Source organism: Myotis yumanensis, unplaced genomic scaffold, assembly GCF_028538775.1.
Source record: "Myotis yumanensis isolate MYYU_CA2020_CCGP unplaced genomic scaffold, mMyoYum1.0.hap1 SCAF_17, whole genome shotgun sequence".
Lineage (NCBI taxonomy): Eukaryota > Metazoa > Chordata > Mammalia > Chiroptera > Vespertilionidae > Myotis > Myotis yumanensis.
Genome location: NW_027223768.1, coordinates 6,722,671 through 6,740,845, shown reverse-complemented (window position 1 = coordinate 6,740,845; position 18,175 = coordinate 6,722,671). Strand labels below are relative to the sequence as shown.

Below are 18,175 nucleotides of genomic sequence, written 5' to 3'. Positions count from 1 at the left end.
CTAGATCAGTGGTCGGCAAACTGCGGCTCGCGAGCCACATGTGGCTCTTTGGCCCCTTGAGTGTGGTTCTTCCACAAAATACTGACTTATGCGCATGGGCCACAAAGTTTCAATCGCACTGTACGTGCGCGCCCGCATGTGGTATTTTGTGAAGAGCCACACTCAAGGGGCCAAAGAGCCGCATGTGGCTCGCGAGCCGCAGTTTGCCGACCACTGACCTAGACTGGTAACTGCCAACAGTCTTTTCCACACACACAGATTCTTTCCACAGCCACAACTGCACCCCTTACTCAGGAAGGCTTCAGCTAAAATTTTCCTAGCAAACCCAATGGAAAATGAAACAATTAGTAAAATTTTCTTGTTATGCATATGCTCACCTCCAGCTTATCCTATATAATAAAAGGCTAATATGCAAATCAACCAAACGGCAGAACGACTGGTCACTATGATGCGCACTGACCACCAGGGGGACAGACGCCCAACGCAGGAGCTGTCCCCGGGTGGTCAGTGCGCTCCCACCACCTCCACGGCAGCGCTAAGGCTGTACGACTGATGGACATCCCCCGAGGGCTCCCGGACTGCGAGGGGATGCAGGCCGGGCTGAGGGACCTCCCCTCAACCCACCCCCCTCCACACCCACAGTGCATGAAATTCGTGCACTGGGCCTCTAGTTTTTTATTTATATATAAAAAAGACAAACACAAAATACAACAAACCTTAAAAGAGAATCCAATTAATTCTGAGACTAATGGGTAACCTCATTTCTAATTAAGATGCAGCGGTGCCCTATTTAAAATCCCCTAGCAATGACAAACTGCGCAATTGGCTACATTGAGGGGGAAAGGATAGAAAAAGAGAGGTATGTTCAATTATATAACAATGACAGACTTTTATTTAAATGAGTAATTAGTGTCTATTGACATACTGGTCCTAATTATGAATTTGCTATTTAGTGTTAATTCATTCACTCTAATCTGGCGATACCTGATACATATAAGCAAACCCTACCACTGGCCATCCCAAGCGACAGGAATCCAAGTTAAACAGAACTTTGGGACAGTGCTATGCGAGTGCTGGAAGGTAAATGCCAATGGCCTCGGCTGTGTGCTCACAGCCCTGTGGGAAATGATTATGCTGCCTAGCCAAGTACGGACACAGGAACAGAGAGCTTTCCTTCCTTTTCAAAACTAAATAAATACATATCACTATCCAGGAGGGATTCTCTCACCACAAATACAGCTCACAGAAAATGCCTGGGAGCCAAATGTGTTCCATGATAGGACTGCCATAGAGAAGAAATGAAAGAATAACTTACGCCGAACCGGTTTGGCTCAGTGGATAGAGCGTCGGCCTGCGGACTCAAGGGTCCCGGGTTCGATTCCAGTCAAGGGCATGTACCTTGGTTGCGAGCACATCCCCACTGGGGGGCGTGCAGGAGGCAGCTGATCAATATTTCTCTCTCATCGATGTTTCTAGCTCTCTATCCCTCTCCCTTCTTCTCTGTAAAAAATCAATAAAATATATTTTTTAAAAAAAAGAAAGAATAACTTACAATTACATTTTTCTAAATCATAATTTATAGAAGTATATCGCAGAAAAATGACTTCCCTTAGACCCTAGGATTAGGTAAAAACTGGAGGGAAGCTCTAGAATTCACAAGACAAGGACACACGGGAAGAGTTTGAACAGGAGTTCCAGCCTCCACCAGATACTTCACACGAAGAGTGAGGACCTCCCCGTAGCCCCCAGCATAAGGCCGTTCTTAACCTCGGCTCCTCATGGGCTCAGAGGGTCTCGGAACCCCTTGGAATTACACATCCAATTCTGGTTTACAGATGAGGCATTTCCTGGGACATAGCTTTCATCAGATGCATAAAAAATCCAAAAAGTAACCAAGATGAGCCCTGACCGGTTTGGCTCAGTGGATAGAGCGTCGGCCTACAGACTGAAGGGTCCCAGGTTCGATTCCAGTCAAGGGCATGTACCTTGGTTGCGGGAACATCCCCAGTAGGGAGTGTGCAGGAGGTGGCTGAATCGATGTTTCTAACTCTCCATTCCTCTCCCTCTCCCTTCCTCTCTGCAAAAAATCAATAAAATATATTTTTTTAAAAACTAACCAAGATGAAAAGCTGCTCCTCTTCCTGATGTGCTCAGCTGTTGAATGCAGTGTGAAGAAGTGAGCAGCATTCATAATCTTAGAAACAAGATATTCAACAGATGAACAAGATGTCAACAAAGTCGGCTAAGTTTGTATTTTTACTGTCACAAATAAGTTTACTGGAAGCAAAGAGCATCAAATCAAGTACTACTGGGAAAGTCAGAAGCAATGTTTACTCCTTCCTGCCTAAACCTAAAAGAAAGGGGATTTTCTGACCTACCACTTACAAATTTCTATAAGAACGTACATACCTCTATGGAAGTGCAGCCCAAGCCTTTTGTAAAGAACTCCGCAGCATAAACTGACCGTTTTCAAACCTCAACTTTTTATTTTCTTAAGTAAGCAGTGGCATAGCAGTCTTTTCAAATGTTTCTTTTTGGAATGGCTTATAGAAAATGGCACCTGGGACCTTTTAGCTCTTTGTCGCCAAATATTTCAAGAATACGGCCCATTAAATTTCTTAAAATAAGGTAATATACCTAGTAGGTCAAACAATCTGAAAAATGAAGGTATCCCAGCAGAAAGCCTTAAGACTTTTCAAGCTCCTCAAAAATGCCACTATAGGCCACTCTACAATAGGTCACAGAGGATGGCTACTCAAAGGTATCACTTGTTGATGCTTCGGGTGGTCTGAGGTATGGCCGTCATCACTGGCTGCCTCGCATCATTTCTTGTAGGTAAATGGTATTCATGTGATAGGCTGCCATCCACCCTGGATGCCTCTGAGCATTCCAGTAGTAGGACTGCGAAGCAGCAGAATAGTACTCGTGCCAGGCCCTGTAGTAAGCTCTCCAGTACTCCTCGTAGTCCTGGTAGGTACCCGAAAGACCCGCCTGGGCGTCCCTCTGGCGGTCAGACCACTCATCTTCCTGGGGCTCTGTCTGCGGCCGACAGGAGCGCCGAGGGTTCCTGCGGCTCTGCTTAGCGCTCTGGCTAGCCCCCTCTTTGTGCCTTGCCTTTGTCTGGGTTTCAGGTGATTCCTGACACTCTACCAGATTCGGGGTGTCATTTCCATTCAGAGGTTGTTCCAAAGAGGTATGGCCAGCCACAGGGGTCGATGCCAAGTCCTTCGGCTGAATGTCAGAAGAGCCTTCCACATGTGACTTATTTCCTTTGCTCTGGGACGAAGTCCTTGAGCTGAAAGAATCACTGTCGCTCTCAGAGTCTCCAGACTGACTACTACTTGCCAACACCCGCACTCTCTCTTCAGCAATTCCATTCCTCACAAAACCATTGTGGGGGTTCCCAGCCCGATCCCCAGGACCCGTGTAGTGCCTGATGATCTCCACAGGCCTCTCCAGCCCCTCCTTGATATAGTGCTCATAATCCTCCAACAATTCTGCAAAAGTCAAAGTGCACGGCGAATGGGTTTTAAAGGAAGACAGGCAAGGAATCTGTGGGAGCGACACAGGGGAGTCTGCTCTGGCCTGGTGCTGACTGTGGGTGCTTTCTGCAGGGGTCTCGGCAGAATGCTGCTCTTGCTCCTCCGACTGCACGGCCCGGCCCGGTGCTTTGGGCGATTCTGCTTTTTCAAGGATTCCACACTCCGAGTGGCTTTTCACAGGGAGCTTCTGTTTGGTGGTGTTTTTGGATTTGACCGACAGTGTAGATACAGAAGTATTTCTACAAGAAGCCATGTGGTTACCATGAGCTTTCTGAGTTTGAGAGGTTCTCTCTATTTTCTGCATTTGCTTTCTTAGGAGCTGGCTGGGTACACTTGCTAAGCCATTTGTATGCACAGCAGCTTTAACCTCCACATCCCAATCCAAACATTCTTCCATCAGACCAGGAGGAATGGGATCTACAAAAAAGGAATAACATATTAACATTCTCCAGCTGCTCTAGACCAGCATTTTCTGAATGGTTTCATAAAACAAGTATCCTATACAATAAAAGCCTAATATGCTAAGTACCCAATTGTCCATTCAACCAAAGCATAATATGCTAATGATATGCTAAAACCACTCAACCACTCACTATGACGTGCACTGACAACCAGGGGGCAGATGCTTTGATCGGCCGGACCTCAGCAGCAGGTTAGCTTGCTGCTGGGGTCAGGCCGATCAGGACTGAGCAAGATGGCCAGACACGCCCTGGAGCCCTCCCGTGGCCCCTCCCCCAACCAGCCCCCATCGGGGCCGGCTGGCCAGACCCCACCCATGCATGAATTTGTGTACCGAGCCTCTAGTTTTGTACATAAGGACATAAGCTTAGAGCAGCAATTTTCAAGAGGTGTGCAGTAAGAATTTTTAAAACATGCAATACCTGACTGTTTGGTCAGGTGCTCTGACCTCTTTTCCTAGATTTTCAAGTAAAACTATGACAGCAGCCAACACAACAATAGCCATCCAACATGAATAAATCAAAATTAAAGTTATATTTTTTGTCAGATCAGCAAAAACTGTATTTTTTGGTGTGCCACAGAATTTTAATGATTAATTTATGTGTGCAATGAAATGGAAAAGGTTGAAAATTGCTGGCTTAGCGTAAAGAAATCTGTAAAAAAAAAAATTTACAAAATGACTTATTACAAGTCAGAATTATTAGAATCCACAGACCTGTGACTAATTTAGCTTTGTAAAAAATCACTAAAGGAGTTAAGCATAAATTGGTAAAATTTTCATTGTCAGGATTATTCAATCTATAACCTATATATATAAAAGGCTAAGTGACCGACCGTCCATCCAACCAACTGGTACATATGACGCGCAATGGCAATTTAAAAATAAACGTTGACTTGCACACGAGCAATACATATAAAGCTCTCACTGATGCCAATCTAGACAGAGTAGGAATATTCCTACTTGAACCAGTTTTCGGACATGGTCAGTTATATGTTACTTTCTTTCAAGTTTGAAGAGCGTGTGACATTAAAGTTAAAGCTGTAAATACTTCATCACAAGGGAAATTAGTCAAGCACTCTGAAAGTGTTTTTACTTTTAATGTGATATACGGGGAGATATTTGAATAAGTTTAATCAATTTATCAGTCATTGTTTTTATCAATGTTGTTTTTATATCATGTTTTTGTTTTCATATCATGTCTTTGTTATATCATGTTACTGTTTATTAATCAATTTACATATTATTTTCATATACATTTTCTAATTTTCTTTCATCTTTGACACTTCTATTATAGAGAAAGGGCAAATAGTAATATTAAAATATTTCTTCTAATTAATTTCCTTTCAATGTGCACAAATCTGTGCACCGGGCCACTAGTAACTACATATCCCATATTATAGGTCACGCAATACATTATATAAGTATACAGTTATGGATGTGTATATACACACATATGTAGACTGATTATATACACTAACAAGCATACTAAACTACCACAGCAAATAAACTATATTTCCACATAAGAGTTCTTAGGGTTTTTGTTTTCAAGAGGTCATTAATAGTTTCAGACACACACTTTCTAAGATGGCACTTAAAAAGAGCAGCTTGAGAAATGATTCACTAAAATCAAAAGAAAACACTTCAAAAATTTCAAAACAGTGTTTAAAAGATGCCGTTCCTTCCCCATGGTGACAAAAGAGAACATGGCAAGAATTGCCTTCACAGCGATATGCGGTAAAATATTCCCCTTTTATAAAACAATAAAATCAAATTACAAGGCTGCAAACTAAAAAACGGAGCTAATATGTAGTAAGACATTTTTCATGTGCCAATAATTAGCTTGCGACCTTCTCCCTGCTATTCATTAGCTGAAAGACCTTAGGCAAATTACCTAACCCCTCTATGCCTCAGTATCCTCACCTACAAAATACACACAGTGACGGCACACGCCTCCTAGGACGGTGGTGAGAATTAAACGAGTTAGCACACGTCAAGTACTTGGAGCAATGCTGAGACGATGTAAGTGTTCTGTGTTAGCGGTTATTTTTATTAGGCCTCTCATCATTATCACTATTATTCTGATAGCAAAATGAAACAAACAAATATACCTGGTAAAGGCAGAAGGTTGATATTACATTTCTGGGCAATTTTCATCATCGTATTTTCTTCTTCTCCCCGGCAACAGTAGGTCACTGCCAATCCCAAAGTACCTAAAGCCAGAGGGAATGTTAAGTAGTAAGTCATTTTCACCTAAATGGCACTCCAAGTCCACTGTCACATTCCAGATTCCTCCCCTTAAACAAAGCACACCAACTTGTCTATTTACCAAAACGGCCAGCCCTGCCAATCCGATGCATGTATGTCTCCCAGTCCAGCGGAACGTCCAGATTTACAACCAGATTCACCTTCTCGGCATCAATCCCACGGGAAGTCTTGAATCGAGAAAGAGAGCAACTGTCTGCATTACCTGTAGCATGGTACCAATGTACACCACCTTATTCTAGTCTAACCAGGAGCCAAATTAAGACAAGAAGATATTTAGGAGGAAGGGGGAAAGGAAAAGGAAATTCATTTCTGTGACTAATTTCAAGAACAAAGATGAGAATATAAGACATTATTATTATTCACCCAAACTGAAGAGGATATTTACCAGATCTGTGGAGATGAGGACTCTGCAATGAAACTGCTTCAGTTTAGCCATAGCATCGAGACGCTGATTCTGATTCATGTTGCCTAAAAAGACCCAAACACACAATTATCAAATCCAAAAAAAGCAGGAATCATAACTCCCAGTCTTAACAATCTAAAAAGTTAATGCTGTCCTTATATGCAAATCTAGGCTAAGACCTACAGTCAGAATCTTTTAAAATATGGTTAAGCAATACACCTGAAATTTAAAAAATCAATTTTAAATGGTGATTAAGTTATGCCTGCAGATACAATATTATATCTGAAAAGTCACATGTAAAGTATAACAATTCTTAGGAAAATAAAATTGCTTTAATCAGCTATTTATAAATTTGGTGCTGAAGTGTGATCTATAGTTAAATTAGTCCATCAGAAAACAGTGTCCCCAGTATCTCATGATATACCAGGGCTAAACAAGCTAATAGGTTAAAGACTAAGCTGAGATACCAATCAAAACTTTAAAAAGGCCCGGCTAGCAGGGTTCAGTGGTTGAGCATCAACCTATGAACCTGGAGGTCACGCTCGATCCCCAGTGTTGGTCCTGCAAGAGGCGGCTGATCGAGGATTCGCGCTCATCATTGATGTTTCTCTCTCCCCCTATCTAAAATCAATAAAAATAAAAACTCTAGCCCTGGCCGGTTTGGCTCAGTGAATCAGGCATCGGCCTGTGGACTAAAGGGTCCCAGGTTCGATTCCAGCCAACGGGACATGCCCAGGTTGCAGGCTAAATCCCCAGTAGGGAGCATGCAGGAGACAGCCGATCCATGATTCTCTCTCATCACTGATTTTTTTTTCTCTCTCTCTCCCTCTCCCTTCCTCTAAAATGGATCTCACTGATCAAACATTCCTTGAAAGCTTTTATTCCTACTAGGCCAGAAGTAATAACTTAGGTTTGTGTCAAAATGAATCACTTTTGCCTACCACAAGACCATAAAACAGTTCAGTTAGCGATTCTTTAACATTTTAACAATGATTGTCAAGAAGCAAAATATTTTCCTCTTAAGATGACAAAAATAAACTTTGTGTGAATATAAGTCCAGTTTTCTAATTTTTTTATTATATACCAAATTACTTCTTAAAAGAATATACTGATATGTTTCTATCTCTCCCTTCCTCTCTGAAATCAATAAAAAATATATATTTTAAAAATCCCAATGAAAAATGAACCTGGAATTTCATTCACTCTGAAGACTGAGCGCAACCTCACACTCACAAGACAACTCTTGAAGTGGTATTTCTGCCTCGTGACCTGAGAGAGGCTTCACTTCAGGTACTAATCAAGGATTAAAATGAGATGAACTCACCTGAAATGCACTCCGAGGGAAAGCCTTTAGAAGTAAGGATATCAGCCAAATGCTGTGCTCTATGAAAATGACAGAGGGTGATAATTTTACAGACGCTGCCCACACCTATTCTTTTATCTCACAAGTTCCCCCAGATGGCCTTTCACGTAATTACCTGCTGTGTAAATTAGAAAAGACTAAGGCTTGATTAAACGGAATTCTGCTGAACAGTTCCTGTAAATGCTGAGCCTTTTCTTCAAAAATCTTATGGGCCAAAGGGTACAAATTGACAACTTTGTAATACTGCTTCAAACCTATGAAGAAGCCAAGAGCCGTCTGTTAAAACACCGTTAGCTGCAACCCCATAAGAGCACATATAAAAGCAACAGGCAACTAGGCACAAAGGAAAATTCCAGAGCATCACACACCAGTAATGTAAGTATCCAGTATCTATGCTCACCGAGGAGACTTGGGTCACTGGAACTGAGTCTTACAAAAGTGGGGTCTCTCATGTACTTAGCCAAAGCATTAGCCAAACATTCTGGGTAAGTCGCTGACACTGCCACCATCTGCTTACTGGCCGGCAAGGAAGAATAAATCCAACTGCAAAACAGAAGAACACATGCCATGGAAACGATTCAGGCAGTAATCGCCACCTGGAAAAGCTAAAGACAGACACTTGGGGGCACCATTTTCATAGCCACGTTAGTTGTATTTCTTACTTTATTTGCTCCTGGAAGCTGCCTTCTTCTAAAAGCTTATCCGCTTCATCCAGAATAAAGAGACGTACACTGCCTGGGTTCAAGTAGTCAAGTTCTATCAGTTGTTTAATTCTGCCTGAATTTTAAAAAAAAAGGAAATATTTATGGTGAAAAAAATTTGTGCAAGTCTCAGCCAATACCACTCTACTTAGAGGTTGTATTGCTGACTATCCTGATGCAATCTTCATTTATGCACTAAACCACAAATCAGAAATTCTGAGTTCTGATTTTGCCCAATTCCATTTGTCCCCCCTCACGTCATTAGCAATAAGTATGGAAAATACACTATTCCTATCAAAAACCTGAATGGCTAAGGGGCTGAATGATAGACTCTAATCCTGAGTGATTCAGGACTGAATGATTAAAGCAAATAACCCAATGCGTGGCTCAGAAAGGCTTCCTGAAAGTCATCTCACGCCTCTTTCTCAGAAGCCTGCCCCATACATTCTCTTAAACAGCCTTAATATTATTGTGTTTTTAAATATATTTTTACTGATTTCAGAGAGGAAGGGAGAGGGCGAGATAGAAATATCAGTGATGAGAGGGAATCACTGATCAGCTCCTGCTGCACACCCCTCACTGGGAATCGAGCCCGCAACCTGAGCATGTGCCCCTGACCAGAATCGAACTTGGGACACCTCAGTCCACAGGCCGATGTTCTATCTACTGAGCCAAACCAGCGAGGGCACAATGTTATTGTTATATTAAAAGTGTTCAGTCCAGGCAGTGTGGCTCGGTGGTTGAGCACTGACCCATGAACCAAGAAGGTCACTGGTTCAATCAGGACACATCCCCAGTACGGGGTGTGCAGGAGGCAGCCCATCGATGATGCTTCTCTCTCATCAATGTTTCTATCTCTCTATCCCTCTCCCTTCCACTCTCTCTAAAAATAAAAAAAACTTATTTTTTTAAAGAAATGTTTAGTTCCTAAAAGCTCCTGTTACGGACAGGCATTGATACCTTACCAGGAGATCCAACAGCAATATGACATTTTTTAAGTCTGGTTTTGTCTTGAGGTAAAGGAGTCCCTCCAATAAAGACATGACACTCCAAGCCTTCCATTTTTATTCCAATGGCCGTGATAACGGAATGTATCTGTACAGCAATTTCTCTTGTAGGTGCCAAGATCAAAATCTAAGAAAATGTAAAATACACCTTTAATGAGTCAATCAAATAAGTACATGTGATTGGCGTATTATACAATGAGCTATTTTCCTTTGAATAATCAGTTTATTCATTCAGCAAATCCTATATAATAAAGGCCTAATATGCAATTGTTCAACCAGTTTGACTGCTTGCTATGACATGCGCTGACCACCAGGGGGCGGCGCACACTGGCAGCGAGTGGTAGTGGAGGCGCTGCCAGCCGCAACAAGAGCAGGACCGGGGCAGGATGGGGGAGCAGGTGAGTAGGCGGCACCAGGCCAAGGCGGCTGTGGGCAGGGGCCTGATCACCCTGACCGATTGCCCCACAGATGGCGACCAACGACTGGCAGGCCCTGATCGTCCAATCGGGGCCAGGCCCCAGGCTGGGACAAGGAACTGGGGGTGGGTGGTGGCGACCAACCTCCCACGGTGCCCCGGAGGGGGGCTGCAACCTCTCGTCGGCTACCTGGGGGCAGGGGTGATGGGGGCGGAGGTGTGGTGAGAATGTGGGGTGCCTGCCAAGCACTCAGGTGCCAGATACCCGCAAGGAGCCCACCCTGCACCCGCGCAGCCTCTTCCAGGTGAGTCGGTCCACAGCCACTGGGATTACAGGGCTCCCCGTGGGTTCGTACAGGAGCCAGTCTGCGAGGCCAGCCAGGAGAGAGCGTACTGCCCGCCCGGCTTGTGTGCGGCGCCGCTGGGCGGCCCAGAGTCCCATGTGCACCCCGGCCCGCGGCATCCGGCCACGCTCACCGCATCTCTATGTGGGGACTCGGGCACCATGACTCAGGCGGAGGGGGGGGTGCGTGAGGGCCCGGGACCCAGGTGCTGCCCAGGCCCCAGAGGTCAGCTGGGACCTGCCCTTCCACACCAGACGCTTGTGCTTCCATTGCCAGCCAGGCCAAGGGACCACACCCATGCACAAATTTCATGCACCAGGCCTCTAGTATTAAATAAGAACCTACTATGTTCTAAGCAACATACAAATTGCTATGAAGTCAACATTTAACGGTACAAAATCCTTGCTCTAATGGCACTTTCATTCTTTTTTTTTAAATTTTATTTTAGAAAAAAATTTATTTTTATTGATTTCAGAGAGGAAGGGAGAGAGAGAGTGACTTAGAAACATCAATGATGAGAGAAAGTCATTGATCGGCTGCCTCCTGCACTCCAGGCATGTGCCCTAACCAGGAATCAAACCAAGACCTGGTTCATAGGTTGACACTCAACCACTGAGCCCACACACTGGTAAGAAGATATATAATAAACAAATGATAAGATATACAATAAACAAACATCCTATATAATAAAAGGGTAATATGCAAATCGACCAAATGGCAGAAGGACCAATCGCTATGACATGCACTGACCACCAGGGGGCAGATGCTCAGTGCAGGAGCTGCCCCCTGGTGGTCAGTGCACTCCCACAAGGGGAGCACTTCTCAACCAGAACCTGGGCTGATGCCTCCACTCCATGGGGAGCGGGCCTAAGCCATCAGTCGGACATCCCCCAAGGGCTCCCAGACTCCAAGAGGGCGCAGGCCAGGCTGAGGGGGACCCCCCCCCGAGTGCATGAATTTCGTGCACTGGGCCTCTAGTACATAAATAATAGCAGGAAATAAAAAGTGTTGTGAAGAAAAATCAAACAGGGAAAAGAGAAAGAAGCAACAAAAGAAGGAAAGGAGCCCTAGCCAGTTTGGCTCAGTGGATAGAGTGTTGGCCTGAGAACTGAAGGGTCCTAGGTTCGATTCTGGTCAAGAGCACATACCTTGGTTTCAGGCTTGATCCCCAGTACCGACAGGGGCATATGAGAGGCAACCAATCAATGTGTCTCTCTCACATCAATGTTTCTCTCTGTTTCTCCCACTCCCTTCCACTCTCTCTACAAATCAATGGGAAAATATCTTTGGGTGAGGACAAAAAAAAAACCAACAAAACACCATACAATCTTCCAAAACTCAATCGGGAAGAATCAGAAAACCTGAGTAGGCCAATAACAAGTGATGAAACTGAAGCAGTAATTTAAAAACTTCCAGCAAGCAAAAGTCCTGGACCAGATGATTTACAGGAGAATTTTACCAAACATTCAAAGACGAACTAGCACCAATCCTCCTCAAACTATTCCAAAAAATTCAAGAGGAAGGAACACTTCCAACCTCTTTTTACGAAGCCAACATTATCCTAATTCCAAAACCAGATAAAGACACTACAAAGAAAGAAAATTACAGGCCATATCCCTGATGAACATAGATGCTAAAATCCTCAACAAAATATTAGCAAATCAAATCCAGCAATATGTTAAAAAGATCATACACCATGACCAAGTGGGATTTACCCCAGGGATGCAAGGCTGATAAAATATTCGCAAATCAATAAACATGACACATCACATAAACAAACTGAAAGATAAAAACCACATGATCATATCAATAGATGCAGAAAAAGCATTTGATAAAACCCAGCACCCTTTTTTGAAAAAAACTCTCAGTAAAGTAGGAATAAAGGGATCATACCTCAACATAATAAAGGTCATATATGACAAACCTACAGCCAACATAATACTCAATGGGCAAAAACTAAAAGCGTTTCCGTTAAGAATAGGAGCAAGACAAAATGTTGGGAAAACTGGACAGATACATGCAAAAAAATGAAACTAGACCACCAACTTTCACCATACACAAGAATAAACTCAAAATGGATAAAAAACTTAAATGTAAATCGTGAAACCATAAAAGTCCTAGAAGGTATTTTTGCACAGGCAGAAAAATCTCAGACATCTCTCATAGCAATATGTTTACGGATATACTAGAATCTCCTGCAGTGGTCTGCAAACTCGAGTCAACAGAGCCAAATATCAACAGTACAACAATTGAAATTTCTTTTGAGAGCCAAATTTTTTAAACTTAAACTATATAGGTAGGTACATTGTTATTAACTTAATTAGGGTACTTCTAAGGCTTAGGAAGAGCCACACTCAAGGGGCCAAAGAGCCGCATGTGGCTCACGAGCCGCAATTTGCCGACCACGGTCCTAGGGCAAAAGAAACTAAGAAGAAAATAAACAAATGAGCCTACATCAAAATACAAAGCTTCTGCACAGCAAAAGAAACCATCAACAAAACGAAAAGGGAGCCCACTGTGCGAGAGAACATATTTGGCATCTGATAAAGGGTTACTATCCAAAATATATAAGGAACTCACACAACTTAACAAAAAGAAGACAAACAACCCAATTTAAAAATGGGCAAAGGATCTAAATAGACACTTCTCCAAAGTGGACATACAGATGGCCAAGACACATGAAAAAATACCCAGTCACTGATCATCAGAGAAATGCAAATTAAAAAGACAATGAAGTATCACCTCACACCCGCCAGAATGACTACCATCAACAAATCAACAACTGACAAGTATTGGCAAGGTTGTGGAGAAAAGGGAACCCTAGTGTACACTGCTGGTGGAATGCAGACTGGTGCATTGTGGAAAACAGTATGGAGTTTCCTCAAAAAATTAAATATGGAACTGACATTTGACCCAGCAATCCCACTTCCAGGAATATATCCTAAGAAACCTAAGACACCAATCAGAAAGAATGTATGCACCCCAATGCTCACAGCAGCACAATTTACAATAGCAAAGATCTGGAGCCCAGCCGGCATGACTCAGTAGTTGAGCGTCAATCTGTGAACCAGGAGGTCACGGTTCAATTCCCAGTAAGAGCACATGCCCAAGGTTGTGGGCTCATCTCCAGTGTGGGGCATGCAAGAGGCAGCCAGCCAATCAATGATTCTCTATCATCGTTGATGTTTCTATCTCTCTCTCCCACTCCCTTCCTTTCTGAAATCAATAAATATATATTTTAAATTAAAAAAAGATCTGGAAACAGCCCAAGTGCCCATCAGTAGACAAGTGGATAAAAAAGCTGTGGTATATTTATACCATGGAATATTATGCAGCACTGAAAAAGGAGGGTCTCTTACCCTTTGAGACAGCATGGAGGGACCTGGAGAGTATTATGCTAAGCAAAATAAGCCAGTCAGAGAAAGACAAGTATCACATGATCTCACTCATATGTGGAATCTAATGAACAAAATAGATCCAGAGACACAGAAGCATAGAACATAATGCAGAATCTCAGAGGGAAGATGGGAGAGGGTGGGTGAGTAGAAGTGATCAACCAAAGAACTTATATGCACACATGCATAACCCATGGACACAGACAATAGGGTAGTGAAGGCCTGGGGCGGGGGCGGGGGGGGGGGGGGGGGTCGGCCGGGAAGGGCTAGAAGGGGTCAATGGGGGGGAAAAGGGGACACATGTAATACTTTCAACAATAAAGATCTATAAATAAATAAATAAATACTAGGAGAAAATATGCCAAATAAATAAATAAAAACTAGGAGAAAATATGCCAAAACTGTCCATAGCAGTTTCTCTCTAGGTAGGTGAGATTATACTTGTTTTCTGGTACTTATTCATTTTTCTGAATTTTCCCCATTTTCAAAAATGAATATGTATTACTTCTTAACACAAAGATCTTAAATTTTTAAAAATACAGGTTTTATTTATGGAACTTATTCAGGGTTTTGACATTTGCCTTGCTGACAAATTATCAAAAGCCTAAATCTCAAATATGTTGCAGTTCACAAGTAGAATAACCCAGGTCCTTGGGGAGTAGAAGGGTTTCCTCCCAGGATTTTGTAAGTATAAGGTAGGACTCCAAAAGCTTTACAGACCAAGAATGTAGGTTTCTGAGTGAAAAACCATCATTAGATACATGACTGAAAATGTGAAATAGCTTGTCGTAACTACTAAACCACAAAGCAAAACTATAAGGATCTTATCGGCTTCATCTTTGTACCCCCAATGCCTGGCAAACTATTATTAATATGGGCTTAACAAATCTTTTAAAAAATGACCCCCAAACCCAAATCTCCTGTTCATCTTAGACCTATTCCAACAGATTGTCAGGGGTGGGGAATGCCGGGTCCTGGGGCCAAGGCATTAGGGGTGAGTTAATTAAATGTTTAACTAAAAATAGCAGGCTAATTTTTTTTAAATAGATTTTTATTGATTTCAGAGAGGGAGAGGGAGAGTGAGACAGAAACATCAATGAGAGAGAATCATTGATTGGCTGCCTCCTGCACACTCCCCATTGGGGGACCGAGCCTGCAACCCGGGCATGTGCCCTTGACGGGAATCGAATCCGGGACCCTTCAGTCTGCGGGCTGATGCTCTATCCATTGAACCAAACTAGCTAGGGCAGGTTTTCCTCTTTCCTGATATAGGTGTATCAAGAACACCCCTCTTAGCCCTAGGAACCAGGAGGTCACAGTTTTTGTTTGTTTGTTTGTTTAATATATTTTATTGATTTTTTTACAGAGAGGAAGGGAGAGGGATAGAGAGTTAGAAACATCGATGAGAGAGATCGATCAGCTGCCTCCTGCACAGCCCCTACTGGGGATGTGCCCGAAACCAAGGTACATGCCCTTGACCGGAATCGAACCTGGGACCCTTCAGTCCGCAGGCTGACGCTCTATCCACTGAGCCAAACCGGTTCGGCAGCAGGCTAATTTTTAAATTGATAAGTTTGTATGGCCCCAGAATGATGTTATAAATATTCAAATGGCCCTTGGCAGAAAAAAAGGTTCCCCACCCCTGCCCTATAAGATGGGAGCCAATGATACATTCACCGAGCTGGACAAGCCACCTGCAGTTATCAGCAAAAGCCAGAGCACCACACGGCCATGAATCAGGCCGAATGCTAAATCTCACCCCAATCTCATCAGCAAGCAAAAAATAATATCAATCTGTATTCTCAAGTAGTGACATAACTAACATACATGACATTCTATTTAAGATGCAGTAACAATAGAAAATTCCTAGCTTCTAACACTAATAATGCATCCTTGGTCACCAGCCACACCACCACCACTCAATGACCTGTGGACCAAGAGGAGTCACAAGCTAACCTGACCAGCTCAGGGAAGGCCAGCATGGTGGCCTTGCAAACTCAGAGACCTAAAGTAACCACACAGGATGGTCTGAAATTAAAACTTTTAACTAAAGGCAGTTTATGGCAGGTAGTCATGTCCTAGGCTAGCGTCTTCCCTGATAAAAGTCAATCCTTACCTTGACTAAGCCTGTCTATTGTCTTTGCATCTATAACACCAAAGGCACGAAATGCGTAATGCGTGCAAGGGGCTAGGCCCCCACCGCAGCCTTGGGGGGGGGGGGGCGGGGGGCGGGGCCTCTGCCTCGGCCCCTTCATCCAGAAGGGCGTCGTCTAATTAGCATATTACACTTTTATTATTATGGAAGATTCCTTTGGAAAGTCAAGGTAACTCCTTTTTCCAGACCCCTCGGGGCACAACCAATGCACCAGGGGGGAGAGCATAAATCCGCGTTGTTATTGCTATCATATTAGTGACTGAACTATCCTGTACCCACCTGTGCAAAACATGTCTCTCATTGGACTTTTCAACCAATCCCAAGGGTTTCCCTGCTTTGCTTTCTCCCGCCTCCCTAATCTAGCACCGGTGAATTTCATGTCACCCACCTGCAGCTTCTCTTTTGATTGTAATGCGTAAAATAAGGTGCAAACCTGCCATTCTCTGCGGCATTACCTCAATCCCTTGATGTCTTGCTTCCTGGCATTTGGCTCAACTAAACCCACGAACATTCTCTACAGGTCGGTATGTTTCTTCTGCTGACAGCCCTACTGTCTCACTTTCATACTTTCCACGTGGCTTCACTCAGTCCGTCCCCGAGTTCGCATCTATTTCTGAGGAGCTACTGATGCTGCACCCGCCCCGCGGTAAAGCCCGCGGAGCGCACCCTCCTCCGCGGGAACTCACCTGGGTGCTCAGGTTCTCCAGGACAAGCGAGTCCAGCGCAATGGTGGAGAAGACGCAGGTTTTCCCGGTGCCAGACTTCGCTTGAACAATCAAGTCTGCAAAGAAAAACAAAATGATCACTAGACGATACCGACTGGGGGTGCTTGGGGACCAAACAGGAACCCCGGAGCTAGCAGGGCCTGCAGACATCCCCAGCGGGCGCCTCCGCGTCCAGTTAGCTCTCGACACGGCAGGCCGTGCCCCGCAGCGCGCCTCGTGCCCGACCCTCCCGTCGGTCGCCTCCAGCTGAGAGCCACGTGCCCGCGCGCAGCAGCCGCAACCAGCTTTCCGCTCAGCCCCGCGCCCCCGCTGCACCGGAGCCGGTTAACGGAGGCCTGAACGCGGGCAGGGCCGGCCTGCTCTCCCCGGACCGCGCCGCCGCCCGCGGGCCCCCTCGATCTCCCCGCCCTCCCCGAGCCCGCAGCGCCCCGGGGTCCCGCCCTCACCGAGCCCGCAGCGCCCCAGCGGGATGGCCTTGAGCTGCACGGGCGAGGGCCGCTCGAAGCCGGCCGCCCGCAGCCCGTCCAGCACCGGCCGCGACAGCAGCAGCGACTCGAAGTCCGCGGGCTCGGCCAGCAGCACGTCCCCCGTGCGGGTCCGCGGGCCGCTGACGTCGTGCGCCGTCCGCAGGCTCCGCGCCGGCCTGCGGGGCGGCTCCCGGGCCGCGACCTGGGTGGCCACAGGCTCCGCCACATGCTCCGGGGGCGCAGCCTTCTCCTCGGGAGCCAAGGCCGCCGGGGCTTCAAACGCCGCCGCCATGGTAGCCGCGCCACGTGATCTCGCGGTACTTGGGGCGGGGCGGGAGCCTGAGAGCGAGAAGAAGGAAAACTTTTCCGGCCTGCGGGGCGGAAGTCGGAGGCGTGGAGAGGCGGCGCTGCAGCTAGAACCGCCAACACGTGCGGCCTGGGGAGGCGGAGGGACGAGCGGGGAGGATACCGGTGCGTCGCCGCCGGCGGCCTGCAGAGGGCGCCGCGCGTCCGCGCTGGAGCCGCCGCCCCGCCTCCCGGCCTCTGTGGGCGGGTCCTCGGGCCCCGCGCCGCGCCTCACGCTCGCACCGCGCGCTCATTGTGACGCACGCAGCACGTCACGCTCTCGGCTCCCCACCTGGGTTCGGCGGTCGCCTCCCTACAGCCCTTCCCTCTCCGGCGCCCACCCGCCGCCCCTCTGCGCTCGCGGAAGGCGCCCGGAGTCTGGCTAGACACTGACCGCGTGGTCCGGTCTCGGTCGGCGGGACCGAGGTATTCATCTCGGGTCCCAGCCCCCAGCGCAGTGCCTGGCGCCCGAGCGCTAATGCAAGTGAATTGCATCGAAGCTGGAAGACGCACTGACACCTCCCGAATTCTATCTCCACCCTGAACTCTAGGCTTGGACATCCATCCCCCTTCTCAGCGTCTCCGTGT

At 45.7% G+C, this 18,175-nt stretch overlaps 1 protein-coding gene across 3 annotated transcripts; it reads right to left on the bottom strand.

The window, feature by feature from the left end:
• Window positions 1-443: 443 nt before the first annotated feature.
• On the bottom strand, window positions 444-17,534 carry DDX20 (DEAD-box helicase 20). 3 transcript variants are annotated; one of them, XR_011468669.1, is made up of 12 exons: window positions 17,222-17,534; window positions 16,737-16,831; window positions 9,700-9,868; window positions 8,696-8,810; window positions 8,434-8,576; window positions 8,149-8,287; window positions 7,995-8,053; window positions 6,653-6,735; window positions 6,329-6,434; window positions 6,111-6,212; window positions 2,410-3,959; window positions 444-2,077 (listed from the first exon to the last, which is right to left on the bottom strand). XR_011468669.1 is itself a non-coding variant. In XM_070396486.1 (11 exons), the coding sequence occupies exons 1-11, from the start codon at window positions 17,532-17,534 to the stop codon at window positions 2,806-2,808; spliced, it is 2,478 nt and encodes an 825-aa protein (XP_070252587.1). In that variant the 3' UTR covers window positions 2,217-2,805. The 3 variants fall into 3 exon arrangements, 1 of the variants encoding a protein (XP_070252587.1); XR_011468670.1 differs by lacking the exon at window positions 444-2,077 and adding an exon at window positions 2,144-2,194; XM_070396486.1 differs by lacking the exon at window positions 444-2,077 and having other exon boundaries at window positions 2,217-3,959.
• Between the last annotated feature and the right edge of the window lie 641 nt (window positions 17,535-18,175).

Excerpts from the sequence above, each read along its gene's own strand:
- DDX20 (XM_070396486.1), bottom strand. The coding sequence starts at position 17,534 with ATGGCGGCGGCGTTTGAAGCCCCGGCGGCCTTGGCTCCCGAGGAGAAG. Across the intron at positions 8,577-8,695 it reads AGCTTCCAGGAGCAAATAAA|TTGGATTTATTCTTCCTTGC; the intron begins GTAAGAAATACA and ends TCTGTTTTGCAG. Across the intron at positions 8,288-8,433 it reads CAGTGACCCAAGTCTCCTCG|GTTTGAAGCAGTATTACAAA; the intron begins GTGAGCATAGAT and ends GCTTCTTCATAG.